This window comes from Siniperca chuatsi, linkage group LG23 (assembly GCF_020085105.1).
Source record: "Siniperca chuatsi isolate FFG_IHB_CAS linkage group LG23, ASM2008510v1, whole genome shotgun sequence".
NCBI lineage: Eukaryota > Metazoa > Chordata > Actinopteri > Centrarchiformes > Sinipercidae > Siniperca > Siniperca chuatsi.
In genome coordinates this window covers 15,435,128-15,448,608 of record NC_058064.1, presented here as the reverse complement: position 1 = coordinate 15,448,608, position 13,481 = coordinate 15,435,128, and the positions used below count along the sequence as shown (strand labels likewise).

At 39.7% G+C, this 13,481-nt stretch overlaps 1 protein-coding gene across 4 annotated transcripts in view; it reads right to left on the bottom strand.

Annotated features, from left to right (window-relative positions):
- Positions 1 to 10,385: 10,385 nt before the first annotated feature.
- cerk (ceramide kinase) overlaps positions 10,386 to 13,481 on the bottom strand; it is a 41,391-nt gene continuing 38,295 nt past the window's right edge. For all 4 annotated transcript variants that reach the window (XM_044185324.1, XM_044185323.1, XM_044185322.1 and 1 more), the window contains one exon: positions 10,386 to 12,618. In XM_044185324.1, the coding sequence (XP_044041259.1) occupies positions 12,504 to 12,618 (115 nt within the window). In that variant the 3' untranslated portion in view covers positions 10,386 to 12,503. The remainder of the gene's footprint in view (positions 12,619 to 13,481) is intronic.

The following is a 13,481-nucleotide window of genomic DNA, read 5'->3' as shown; positions in this document are numbered from 1 at the left end:
CTAGTAGTGTGGGGGGCTTGAATGCAGCCCAGAGAGCTTAAGTGTTGCTTGGTGTAGATCACTCCTTTTGAGATGCACAATTTTGCTGTCAGAAGAAATGACCACTTGTATGAATAACATGCTCAAGCTCAGCAGATAAGAGACTGAATGCTCAAGTAGCATCTGTTTTTCGCAGTGTAGGTTTGATCATGCACAAACCGGTCTACAGTTTAACATGACGAGCAAAGGAAAGCAAATGTTACCAAGCAAATGTAGTGGCTCCTGTAGACAGCTACAAAAATGTAGACTACAAGATACACGCAGACAGTACAGACACACAAATATCCCATGTAAGTAACTGCAAAAACAGAATTTGCTGTATTTCAAGAGAAGTAGAAGTAGTTCTGTCCAGAATGATCATGTTGTGGTGTGTTTCCATCATTAGAATGTTTAACCTGACTATAATTCTTATATGCCAGACCTGCATATGTTGCCCTCTTCTTACCCGGTTGGAGGGTTAGAGTGACCACCATTGTGGCAGGTCAATCAATGTACTACCCTTAGGGGATAAAGCCTCTGCAAAATTGCAACCGTAGTTCTCGGTACACAGCTGGCGACATCAAACACATCACCCTGTCATTCCACTCATGGGACCGAGGACTTAAGTTGTCAGTGTGCTTCGAACAAAGCACTTGTTGAAGCACCTGAAACCCCCTCACCCCACACCTTTCTGACATCGGAATTGGGGGGATCTGACAATATTTGTAACTTTCTGAAAATGACAACCCAACAAGGCAGATTTGAACGGCTCTCTCTCAAGCTCTCTTCTTTCATTCTTCACACAGCCACTCCGGTCACTTTTCGTGTTTACAATCAAGTGCAGAATGTCCGAAAGTGTGCCATATTATCCCCATCGTCCCTCTCTATTACAGTTTTTCTAGAGAGATTACACCTCGCAATTCACCACAATGCTTGCAAGATGGCAAGTGACATATTTGTCAGTGAGTGATGGGTTAACAAGCAAACTACGACTTTCTCCAGAAATTCACATGACTTTAAGCCAAGCCATACTTAATTTCTGAGTGTGTAATCTTGGAGGCAAGCATCTTTCAGAAGAGGATTTCCACTCCTCATTCACTTGCGTCCCATAGAAAATAAATGGGGACGAACCATTAAAGGACTCATACTGTGGTCTTATAGAGATGTTGTCCACTGTAAGGCTTGAATGGGCTCACCATGACTGGCTGAGCACATACATGCAAATTCTAGTGGACAAATATAAGTGGATAAACTTATAGATCCATAGATAGAACTGTTGTTACAACATGTAACCATCTATTCTACAATACATAGTGTATGATTTTTTTCCCCAATATTTATCAGCACTTTATTTCCTCAGGAAGGGGAGACAGCCAGTTCATGTTAAAAAAAAACGCAGTACCTGCTGCAGCATCATGTCACAGCTTCACAACACTCACTCTGGATGTTGGATTGAAAATTTTGAACTTTCTTTCTAGTAAAAGTCAGAAAGAACAAGTGAAATAAATTGACTTCTAGTGAGTTTGTGCTTTTTGCAACACAAACTCTGGGTTAGAGATGCTGGATTTCACAACACTATCCACATCTTTTGGGAAGGCTTGAACACACACTTTCTATTTGTCCAGCTATGACAGCTAGACTTCTCACACTGCCACATGACATGCTAGAAAATTCTGGATGATCGTACCACAAAATGTCTTTCCCTTCTCCATCACTCCCCTTTCTTCTGTCTCCTCTCTTTCTCCATGTCTCCCAGAGTTGGACAGCGACGGCTGGTTGCACAGTAAAGTAGGACGCCCTATGGTCCTGTCACTGCGGGTAAATCAGAAGGTCTCGTATCCGTTCTTACCCACAGCACATCTTTGCACCGACATATTGGCCTGTTTCTCTCCCCGCCACCGCTGAGATAAAATGTCCACCCCCAGGGAGAAGGCTGTGCACACACCCACACAGAAACACACACTCAGACATTCACACACATCCCCCAATGTCAGTTGAACCCCTCTTAGAAGGTGACAGTTTTTGTTTGTCCATGTCCTGCTGCGTTCTCCCCTAGAGCAGGGCTGACACTGGAGCAACGCGTCTCAATCATCCACAGTCATAAACAGAAAACAAGTCTGTGACATCAAATGGATAAGGAAGAAGAAGGAGGGGCGAGGAGGAGAGGCATAGACACAGGAGAAAATGACTTAAACCAAATATCCCTCAGGGGGTTTGGAGACTTGGGTCGTAAGGGTGAGTGGAGACTGGAGAGAGGAGGTATCAGTTTGAATTTTCTGGAGGGCAAACTGCCTTACAGCGGCAGTCATTTCAGTCACACTGGCTGAGGTGCATTAATATTAGATTGTGCTGCATCTCGCCTCGACACAGACCAAGAGACAGAGTAAAGGAGCATTTCTATCCTGTGCTGCAAGAAGCCAATATAGACAACGTTGTGCCATGTTAAAGGCAAGGTTGAAGGTCATACAGAAGGCATTAAGAAGCCATTAAAGGTGACTTAGCATGAGTCTTCCAGTTTACTTAAAGCCCACGAAAACTTGGTTTCAAATCTTGTAAATCCTCTATAACACTGAATATTTGGGACAAAATAAGTAACAATCAAAGTCAAAGTTTGGGAAAATCATCCTTAGTTACATTAACTTTGAGTTCAACAATGCAAGCTCAGCTAATCTGCTTCATCAGGGCTGTGTGGGTGTAATTGCATCAGATTTGATTGACTGGCCTCAACTGGCATCACCTCTGTATTTAAGGTCAAGCACTCAGCTCTGAAAAAGTGTATATTCAGCAGAGTGAAACTGTAAAAAGTGTATGAAAGTGATGCTGCAGTCTGTCGTGTGGCAGTGTAATATTGTACAAGAACAAGGTGATGGCATATTGCTAGAATAATGACTTCTCCATTTCCATTTCTAGTGCAGATCCCCCATCCTCCCATTCACTTCAAATATCTGCAGGACTGAAGTGTAATGTGTAATCTGTGCTTTATTCTGGATGCAGATCTTCCTTCTGTATTGTACAAAAACACACGCACACACACAGGGATCTTACAATGCTTACAACTAATGATTTGTTTGTGTGTTTGCTCCCACTGACCAACCACCCCCCAGTATGCAGCCATTTAAGCTGTTGGCGAAGCATGCCTCATATTGTCGCACAAGAAGAAGCGATTGCAGATGCATTCTGGCTAATGGAGTCATTTATGGAGGGAATGGTGTGTGTGTTTGTATGGTACTTCTGAGCTACCATGCTGAGGCTTGCTGGAGAGGACTAGACGTCGAGTAACATTACAGGGTGTAATTACTTCAAGCACCATTAGGAACACAATAACATCTGTGCTTAGCAGAAAACAAAGTCCAGCATGCTCGCTGAATGTGTTTGCGCGACTCAGTTTATGTGTGTCTGCACAAACAGGTCCTTCTATTCAAGTGATTAACAAGTAATGAGTAAATTGCTCCAGCAACAGATTCCCTGTTTGCTAACAACTCGCCAGCTCAGGTAATGACTTGTCACTACAAAGCACTCTGCAGTAGCCCGCTGGCAGAGGCCAAAGTGCCACTATCAGCAAGTTCAACTCAGCACCGTGGTCCCTAACCCAACTTCACAGCAAGGATATTGAGTTTGGGTGTTGTGGCCAGTCCTGGGGGGAAGTTAGTTTTAAAATTAATTAGTAACTGTTTGGAGTTGAATTTGCATTACCCATCTTCATAACTTGGATGTGCTCCTAGTGTCAGTTCACCTAATTTAACTGTTAGTACTGTATTGTTAGTGGTATCAAGCCATGAAGATAATTTTGGTTTCATGTGCCAAGAGTTTAAGATACAGCTTTAGCCGTTAGTATTAAAAAAAAAATCAACATACTTAACAACAGGAAATGTAAAAATACATGCAACATCATACGTCAGTCAAACTGTGACTCTGGAATGTCACCGCCAATTAAACCTAACAAAGAGAAAGGTAAATGATTTGATACTTATTTTTCTGAAGCTGTTTCAACCACTCTTCACAGTTTGTTTGTTTTTTCAGCTGTGAGCAGCTCTTCCAGTTCCCTGGTGCATTGCGTTCTGAGAAAATAGTGTACATTGACAGCACACTCAAAAACTGACCATATCTAGTATGCACACTACGTGGTTTGAGTATACTTAATTTTGTCAAGACACATTGAAATATTTGTCTAATCAGACTTGAAGGGCTTTCTTATTGATTATTTATCTGATTCCAAAAGTCACACTGACGGAAGCAATTATTTTTTCGGATTCAGGAGTGACTTTTCTACTGTGTATATTGATTATGTTATTAGCGCCCCTCCTCACTCCCAGCTTGGTTTCATCTATGGCATATTGAAAATATTTTATCATTTACATGTGTTATTCCAAAGCAACATTGTTGCACTATAAATGACGGGTCAAGAGAGTTATCTAATGATTGAAGTCATTAGTCATTAGCTTGTAATTGCCTGCTTTTCATTGTCTATTGATGAATCGCTTTAATGCTAATAATTATGAACCAACTTTTAAAATATGTATGTCAAAAGAAATTACACTGATTTTAAACAGTAACTAAACTGGAAAAGGACATCTGACAACTCTTAACACCAGCAAATGTAGCATTTCTGTGCAATGGTCTGCTCAGTTTTAGATAGAATCTTGCAGGAATTTTCCATTTCCTGTGTAAATGCAACACTCAATACAAGTCAGAAAACAAGCTTTTTCTGCGCTTTATCAGAGAGAAGACAACTGTAACATTATGGTGTTTAATTGTGTTGTCAGTTGTCCACCCCTCAGCATGTTGTTGTGTCAATGTTGGTCCCTTTGCAGACATCCCGACAGGCCTCCAGTGACTGGAAACTCTCGTCAATACTGTATCAGGCCAAGATGACGTTGGCCGACATTAGTCGATTTTACAGCACAGTGTTGCTGTAACAAAATGTAACTCAAGCAATGTGTGCACGAATCATGATAAGTGAACACTCAAGTCATTCAAAATGACAGCACCAGAGGCGATATGTTTTCACCGCCAGTGCGCACTTCCTCTGAAATTAATGCAATGAGGAGTAAATTATATATCACAGCATTGCTTCAAGACGATCATTACGATTTGCTAAGATTAAGGAGATGCTGGATGTATAGAGTTGCTAATTGTTGTATTAACGTGAAAGGTCCTTGAATCAGAATTGAGTCAGGCCCTTTGTTTTGATTTGTGATATTTAGCTATATAAATCAAATGAACTTGACTTGAAATAAGGTTTGCTGTAAAGGAAAAAAAGAGAAGAGCATTACTTCATAATGAGCTTTCATGGGCTGCTGCTGAAATTTCTAACATGTAATAGTTATGATAAATTGGTGATAAGTGCTTAAATAATACCTGAGCCCAACCCAAGCACAGTGGGCTTCTGATGGGATCTGTTTAATCTGCATTAAGTTTTCCACATAGCTCACTGTTTTTAAGATACACTTCAGGAATAATCATTCATTTTCAAAACCTGCCTCTCTACACCATTTGCATTTAGTTGATGAACTAAAGGGCTAGCTAAAACAAAAAAAAATGTGTCAAAGTGGAGGAGGATAACGCCACATGCCAAGCAATTTTTCACAATCTGGCAACCCCAAATTTGTTATTTATGGATTATAACCAATCTATAAAGCATTAGTAAATGTTGAGCTTTGCAAACAGCAGTTTACAGTCTCAAGCTTTCAACCATATTGCATGGTCTTCATCCGCAGCACGGAACTGTAAATATCTTTTAAGACTTCTCACTGATGTTGACTCAAAGGTGGAGTTCATTCTTGACCTTGGAAACTGCAGTTGACAAAGCAATCCCAACTCAAGGTCCACTTACTTGCTTGTTCCAGATTGTTCGATTGTATTACATGGTATTCATCAGCAGATGGAGTTTGCTCAGTGGCACTGGAAGTGTTCAAACGTTACATTATTCTTAACACTTTTAGGACTTCTCATCCATGTTGGCCTAAAAGTTTAGCTTCATAATGATGATGATAATAATGGAACGTTTAAATATCGTTATCAACTCCAACTACTGATTAAAACAAACACTGGACGTTCCCTAACCTTAACCAACTGTTTATTATAGTAACCGTGACAACGAAGGTCCCCGAACCTTGATGATGTGGTCACTGTAACACAAACCAAGAAGTCATTTGAACCCAAACCATGATCTTTCCCTAAACCTCCCAAAAGTTTTTGTGCATAAACCTAATCACACCCTAACCAGAGCAAGGCCACATCATAATAGATTTATTTTTCAACAGTGATTTGTAACGGTGGTGGAAGGCACAAACACTGTTGTCCTGCCGATAGAGGCGTCAGATCAGAAAACGCTTCTATTTGTTGTTATTTATCAACATTAGGAAATTATTTATCAACCATTATTACCCACAATATTAACCATTAACCACCAAAACTTAGTCATTATTGATCAATCTGCTGATCATTTTCTGAATTAATCATTTTGTCTATTAAATGTCAGAAAATAGTTAAGAGTACGTAGAGCACCTCCAACAACGAAAAAAAACACTCTACCATACAAATGGATATAATAATGATATATTTAGTAAAACGCATCACATGGTTCCAGCTGTAAGGTTTGACCTCCAGCATGTGTGAGTGCATTAGTGAGTTGAAATGTGTGAATAAAGGTGTATGTGTGTGAGAGACAGACAGTGAGAGATAAGAGGCCGGTAGTGGCTCCTGACTGAGAAGATGGACTGTTATGGCCTCATTGATCTAAATCTCTCACAGAGAGCCCATTCCAATCAATACAGAGAGAAGTAGGCAACAGCACTGATGCTGTTTGGACCACCACCCCTGCAATATCTGCTCTCTCTGTCCCTCTGTCTCTGTTTCTCACTTACACCGTTTTCACACCACCCACCCGATTCCCCTTAGTCTCTCACACAAGCAAATATTTCTACTATTTGTTTGTCGCTTGTTAGCCGACCTGCTGTGGGAAAACAGCAATTTTCCAGCTTTGGCTGCTGTAATTATTGGTGTCATACAGCCATGGCGGGTGGCTACCTGCCACTGCAGCACCTTTTACCTGACCTCACCTTTCCTGCTTACCGCCACTGCAGAACAGTTTGTTTGTGTACATAAGAACGGGGGGGGGGGTGTCTTGCTGCCCAATATTTATCATCATGCCACAACCTGAGGGACAGTGAGTGACCTACACACACACACACACACACACACACAAAACACTCATAAAAAAAATGTTGCAGTGTAGTTTTCACTTTTTATATTTGTATTTTAACTGCTAGTCTACAATTTATTATTATTATTATCTCATCTGTATATATTTTAATAGCACAATTCTTCTGTTTATGTATGTTTTTATTTTACACATGCTTTGGCAATGTTAACATCTGTTTCCCATGCCAATAAAGCCCAACTGAATTGAATTGAGAGAACATAAAAAAAGGACAAAAGTGTGTGTTTTTCTGTTATATTCTAAGTGTGAATCTTTATGTGGAAGAGAAAAGAGACATGTTGATGTGAGTGTGAAAGTGTGTGTGTGTGTGTGTGTGTGTGTGTGTGTGTGTGTGTGTGTGAAGGTGAGCGAGAGACAGAAAGTGAATGAGAGTGTCCAGGGGACGCAACAGCACTGTCATCTCCTGTTAGGAGCCCTTTCTTTGGGTAAAGACACTGGTGAATTGAGGACAGCCACCACCTTGTGTGTGTGTCTGTGTGTGTGGTAGAGGATGTTTGCCGCTGTTTCGTCTCACCTTGTGTCTCAGGTGGGATGGGGAATGAGATAGCGGCTCTCAAGGGGGGCTGCAGACAAGCAGATGGAGAATAAATCAATAAGGAAGTAGCAAAGCAAGAAAATGAGGGAGGGAAAACTATTTGGTTGAGGCTGGAAAATCCCTCCTGTCTTTGTGGTCATACTAGACCTCATATTTAAAGTATGTAGAGTAATGTACGGCCATTTTGAGGACAGTCAGTCGCTCCATTACAGATTACTCAATATGGTCAGCACAGTCACACTTTGGTGGCCACAAGTGGTAGCAGGAGATAACTTTTTAAATCTCCATGGATTAAAAGGAACACAAGTGACAAGTATGACTTTTTAATTTTAGTACTACACTCTTTATATACAGTCGTCTGTATTGGTGAATAGATTGTCTGGTCTTTAATGATGTCCTGGATCTGAGAAGTTTTCAGTAATGCTGTAAATTACAGGCCACAAACTCGCGCAAAAATGTCAGACCTTATTAGATCAATTTGAAAAAACAGGACTTTGCCTACAATAAAAAGATTATTTATCTAGTAATTTCATAATGTCTGGCTGATAAAAAATAAAGTTAGATTAAGATAAATATAAAACTTTACTTTATATCATCATTTCAATTCTGAAACAAAAAACAAAACCACACGCACACACAGGAAATAACCCAATGGGAGTTTTTCATCTGGAAATTGTAGTCAAACTTGCAATAAAGTTTTGGGGCAGTAGACCTTATAAAGCTGATATCACTAACATGCTCGCAAACAGTAGCCTATTCACACACCCAGCAGATATGGAGCAACAAAAGCATTCATTTGGAGTACTGTTTGTGTCCACCTGATGAATGTAATTCTAATATTTACTCTATTTTAGCTCTGTTTTTGGTCTGCACCAACTCCTGAGAGAAATAGCTGACTCTTTAGCTGCTAAATGCTCCAATATGTTCACCAGCTAGTTGCTTACTTTGTCTGTCTGCCATTTGGTGCTGAGCAGTGAGTTTATTCGTTTTTTCCCCCCACTGTTGCTGAAAACAGCCATTTGTTGCATCTGGAAACAACATTGATGAGAGCAGTGAGAGTGAACCAAATCAGTAAAGTTTTGGGCCATAAAACCAAAACAATGAGCTGAAAGACGTTAAAACGCTCTGTAGAGCTGAGGGGAACTGCTGAGTCAGGGGGTAATTCTCTGGGTTTTATCACTACGAGCAACACCTTTCCTATTGTACATAGTCGTTTGCTCCGTTGTTCATATAAAAAATATTTATTATTGCAGCTTTAATTTAAAGTGTCACTACACCAGTTTGACACATTAAGGTCAGTTAACTCGATTAAGATTCGGTGCTTTCAAACATGCATGATACTAGAGCTATATGAATAAAAACTGACTTGACTAGTAACTAAAGGTCAGGATTTCTCAGCTTCTCAGCCTCCATCAATAATGATTTTTTAAAAATCTATCTCTTGTGAGCCAACTATATGGAAGTACAATACTAAATTGATGGATTAGCCCTTTACCCTTTCCAAATAATAATTTCATTAACTTGTGTAATGTAGATTATGATATAATATTACTATTTTCTATACTTTCTATGTCTTGTTCACTTCTAATTACGTCGTTAGGCCTGAGGACATACAGTGGTGTGAAAGTGTTTGCCCACTTCCTGATTTCTTATTTTTTGTCACACTTAAATGTCTCAGATAATCAAACAAATTTAAATATTAGTCAAACACAAGTAAACACAAAAGGCAGTTTTTAAATGAAGGTTGTTGTTAACGGAAAAATTGTCTTTAATTGACATTGAATTGCCATTTTCATTGTGCTATTTCACACCACTCACATAACTGGTGAACTTTCATCTGAAATAGGTCTACAATGATTGAACATATTTCAGTGGCAAACAACATGTGGGTTTACTTATTTATTATTTCCACAGAACAAACTCAGGCCCAAGACACATTTGAAATAGCTTTTTTATCACTTGCGCATGGACAGAAAAAGTGTTTGGTATGACTTTGTGAAGTAATTTGTAGCCAACTAGGAGGGATTTTTAACATGGACACTACGGATTATTTGTATAACTGTCAATAGGTGAATAATTTACACCAAACAGGTATTCGCTATTGTTTTGGCAAATTTTGGCACCAGAATCCATTTACTGATAAAGTTTTGTGATCTACCACAACCTACATTTTCTTTGGTGTCACTGTGGTTAGAAATTTTCAATGATCAGTTACCAAATTCAGATTACCAGACTCTTTTCAACACTTTGGACTTGCCTTCACGGTATAAAAAAGAAACACAATCAAGAATGTGTGCAGAATGAGCACAGCGTGAAATACCACTCCATCTCAGCAGAGGCCTTTGATGTCTGATGTTCTTTAATGAAACATCTCGCTCACATCAGAGCACCCTATTAAATTCCACTCATACAGGGAGAAAGAGAGCGAACGAGTGAGATTGAGAAAGCCAGAGCAACGGAGCGCTGACCTTTATGGGCATGCATAGGGAGTGTGTGTGAGTGTGTGTGTGTGAGAGAGAGAGAGAGAGAGAGAGAGAGAGAGAGAGAGAGAATGGCATATCACTGGCTTCAAGCACTCCATGAAGATCAAGCAAAGTACATAAAAAGAACCACAATTCAAAAGCACTTTATTTAGCATTTTCATAAAATAAATCACACATCTACTCACATCACATCTTATTTATGTGTTTACTCAAATATGGAGCGCACAGCATGATTGAATAAAAACTTATCAAACTGAAATCTAAAATTTATTTTTGCTAAGAAATCAGTTTACACCTCACTGGTGCACAGTGAGTGTGCATAAACAAGAAATAATGTCTGGGAATCAGTGCTAATGTTAGCAAGCTAAGCCAACTAGCTTCAGCTTTCCAAGTGGAAGACAATAGTGGAAGCTAGCTTTCCTAGCTTGCTAGCTTCCAGTAGCTGCAATATCATATTTCCTTAGACAAGTGTGAGGGAAACTCAAATTTCAGTTTGACTTTGTTTGCATTGTCATAGATTGCTAAATTCTTTAATGTGTTTGGTCATATCTGACAGTGTGTGTATGAGTGAGGATTTAATAGCATCCGACTAAGTTGACAAAAGTAAGCACTGAAGGTGAAACATTATAGACATCCAGAGTCCGTATTAACAGAGTTGGAGAGGACTTAAAGAGATGAGCAGGCTTTTATGTTGTTAAAAGTTAGGGGAAGTGTGTGTGTGTGTGTGTGTGTGTGTGTGTGTGTGTGTGTGTGTGTGACAGAAAGACATTGAATATCAGAAATAGTATTATAAACAGATAGAAAATGTTTGTGTGTGTGTGTGTGTGTGCGCCTGTCTTTGCTCCTCTATAGGTGCTTGTGCTAGCAGCGTGTTGGCTGCAGTGAGAGAGCATCTGCAAAATGGCAGTCATGAGGCTAATTGTGATAGAGCCAAGTCATCACATTGGCACCTTCACAAACACATTAACACACACAATGATTGCACATCCCTAAAGGGCTTGTGGAAAACACACTTAACCGTACATACAGACAATTTACCCTAACACATTATTATTATTATTGTTATTATTATTATTATATATGCGGTTTACTACAGTTATATCAAGGTAGCAAAAAAAGCTAGTAGCAAAAATAAAAAGCTGCTGCTTTTCTTCTTGGATGGTCCAACTTGACCTACGACTAAAAGGAGCTAATGAGGCTAATTTTAGAGCTGTACAATAGATTATCTCTAATTAATTTAACAATGTATAATTCTGGCTAATCCCAGGTGATGATTGTCGGTAGTTTTTAGCCAGAGAGAAGCAGAGCTCAGAGCCACAGGTGCGGCACAGCAGTGCTGAGATACACCAAATCACTTAGCAACCACTTTGCCTTATTACCCAGAAGCCACCGGGGTCCTGTTAGTGTATTAGCAGGGTATTCAGCTCTTTTCATTAGTGCCCCTGGCTCATATCTGCTTTCACCTGGGTCACAGATGAAATTCTCTTTCCCCAAAAAAGGGAAGATCAGATTGCATGTGTTTTTTTCTTTCTGGTGTAGGCTTGGCAATTTAACTCTTTGCAGTTTATCAGTGTACTTCACAGGCATTTCTTTTCTCCATCCTTCTTACAAAGCAGTATCACCTTGGCAGTCTCTCTTTTCTACATAAGGAGAAATCCTATTAGTGTTCTCCTTCATGGCAGTATGAAAACCTTCTGCAGATTGTCGCGGCTGAGTCCAGCTCAGTCCAGTTCAGCTCTGTTTCATCTGGCTGTGTGAACACCCAGGCTGCTTGAGATCGTCTGAGCTTTTACATCTTCATTTTCCAAAAAGTACATATAAAAAAGGTTTGAATGTGGCAGCGCTAGCACTAGCAGCTGTAGTTTAGTGAAAGCTGCATGAGGTATTTTACATATAATATATAAAATAAACAGCCCCAGGAGATAACTGAATTTCACACTAACAACAAATCATGCGATGTAACTTCTCTTTAGTTGTTTTCTCTCTTAATGTCTTGTGATGGGAGCCTTTTTGCCTTCTTTTTGGAGTTTTTATAACCACACCTTTAAGTTTCAGTCCATCACTTCCTGCGCATTGGACTTCCTGAAAGTTTCATTTAATCAAATACACTAAGAAGGGATGGGACGCCAGTGTTTGGGATTTATACTGATGTGATGCATGTATTTTTCCAGGAAAATCATGCCAAGTGCAACTTCGTTTTTGTTTTCTAACAGCTAAATGTCCCGTCCAGCTCTCAGTCCACTGACTAGTGTGTGCTTGGCTCCAGAGTCCACAGTGTACAAGGGTCTTCAAACACACACTGCTGCTGCTGCTGCTCCTCGATACCGCGGGCAAAGAGCCTGATCAACTGGCACTGGACACTGCAGAGAGGAAGAGAGTGTGTACACACACACACACACACACACACACACACACACACACACAACGCATCATTTAGCCTGAATAACAAACCATCAACTTAATGACTGTGCTCATTTCAATGAGACTTTACTGTCCATGTGGCAGATGTAAAAGCAATGGAACGGCACCCTTGTGCGCAAACTTGACATGCAAACTTGAAAGTGAGACAATCTTTGTGGTGTGTAAAGTATAAAGACCTTTAAAGAGACTATAACAGATGTTATAAGATGGGCCTGACGCACTTTAATAACACGCATAACAGACCCTGATGAATGCATGGTAAAAGTATACGGACAGAAAAAGTAGCAGTGAACAGGTAAGGTGGCTATTATGGTACAGTATGTTCTATAGCCTCAATTACTGCCTGTGCATTTTGTCTGCTGTATTTTTACTGGAACATAATGGAATAATAATAATAATAATAATAATAATAATAATAACATAATTTTCAATGCAGTGTGAATACATGAATGCTATTCATACATAAAACATAAAACAAAAATACCAAAAGTTCAATTCAATACGTATAATAACTCTAAAATCAAAGAAGCACTATGTTTGGGTTATAATTACATGAGAGGACCCTAGCTTGTTTTAATTGTTTGGTTCAATCATTATGGTACTGTGAGTTTCACTCCTTCCAAATGTATATTTCGCTCTTCTGAAGCAAAACTCTTCACTCTTCCTTTCTTTCTTTGCCTACTTTCTTTCTGTTTCGCCTGGGCTATTACCATTAATTATCCGAGCAGCACTCTGGCTGGCTCACTCCAAGAACGATTAGCGGCGAGGAAGAGGCAATAAAAGGATGGACTTCTGCTTTAAT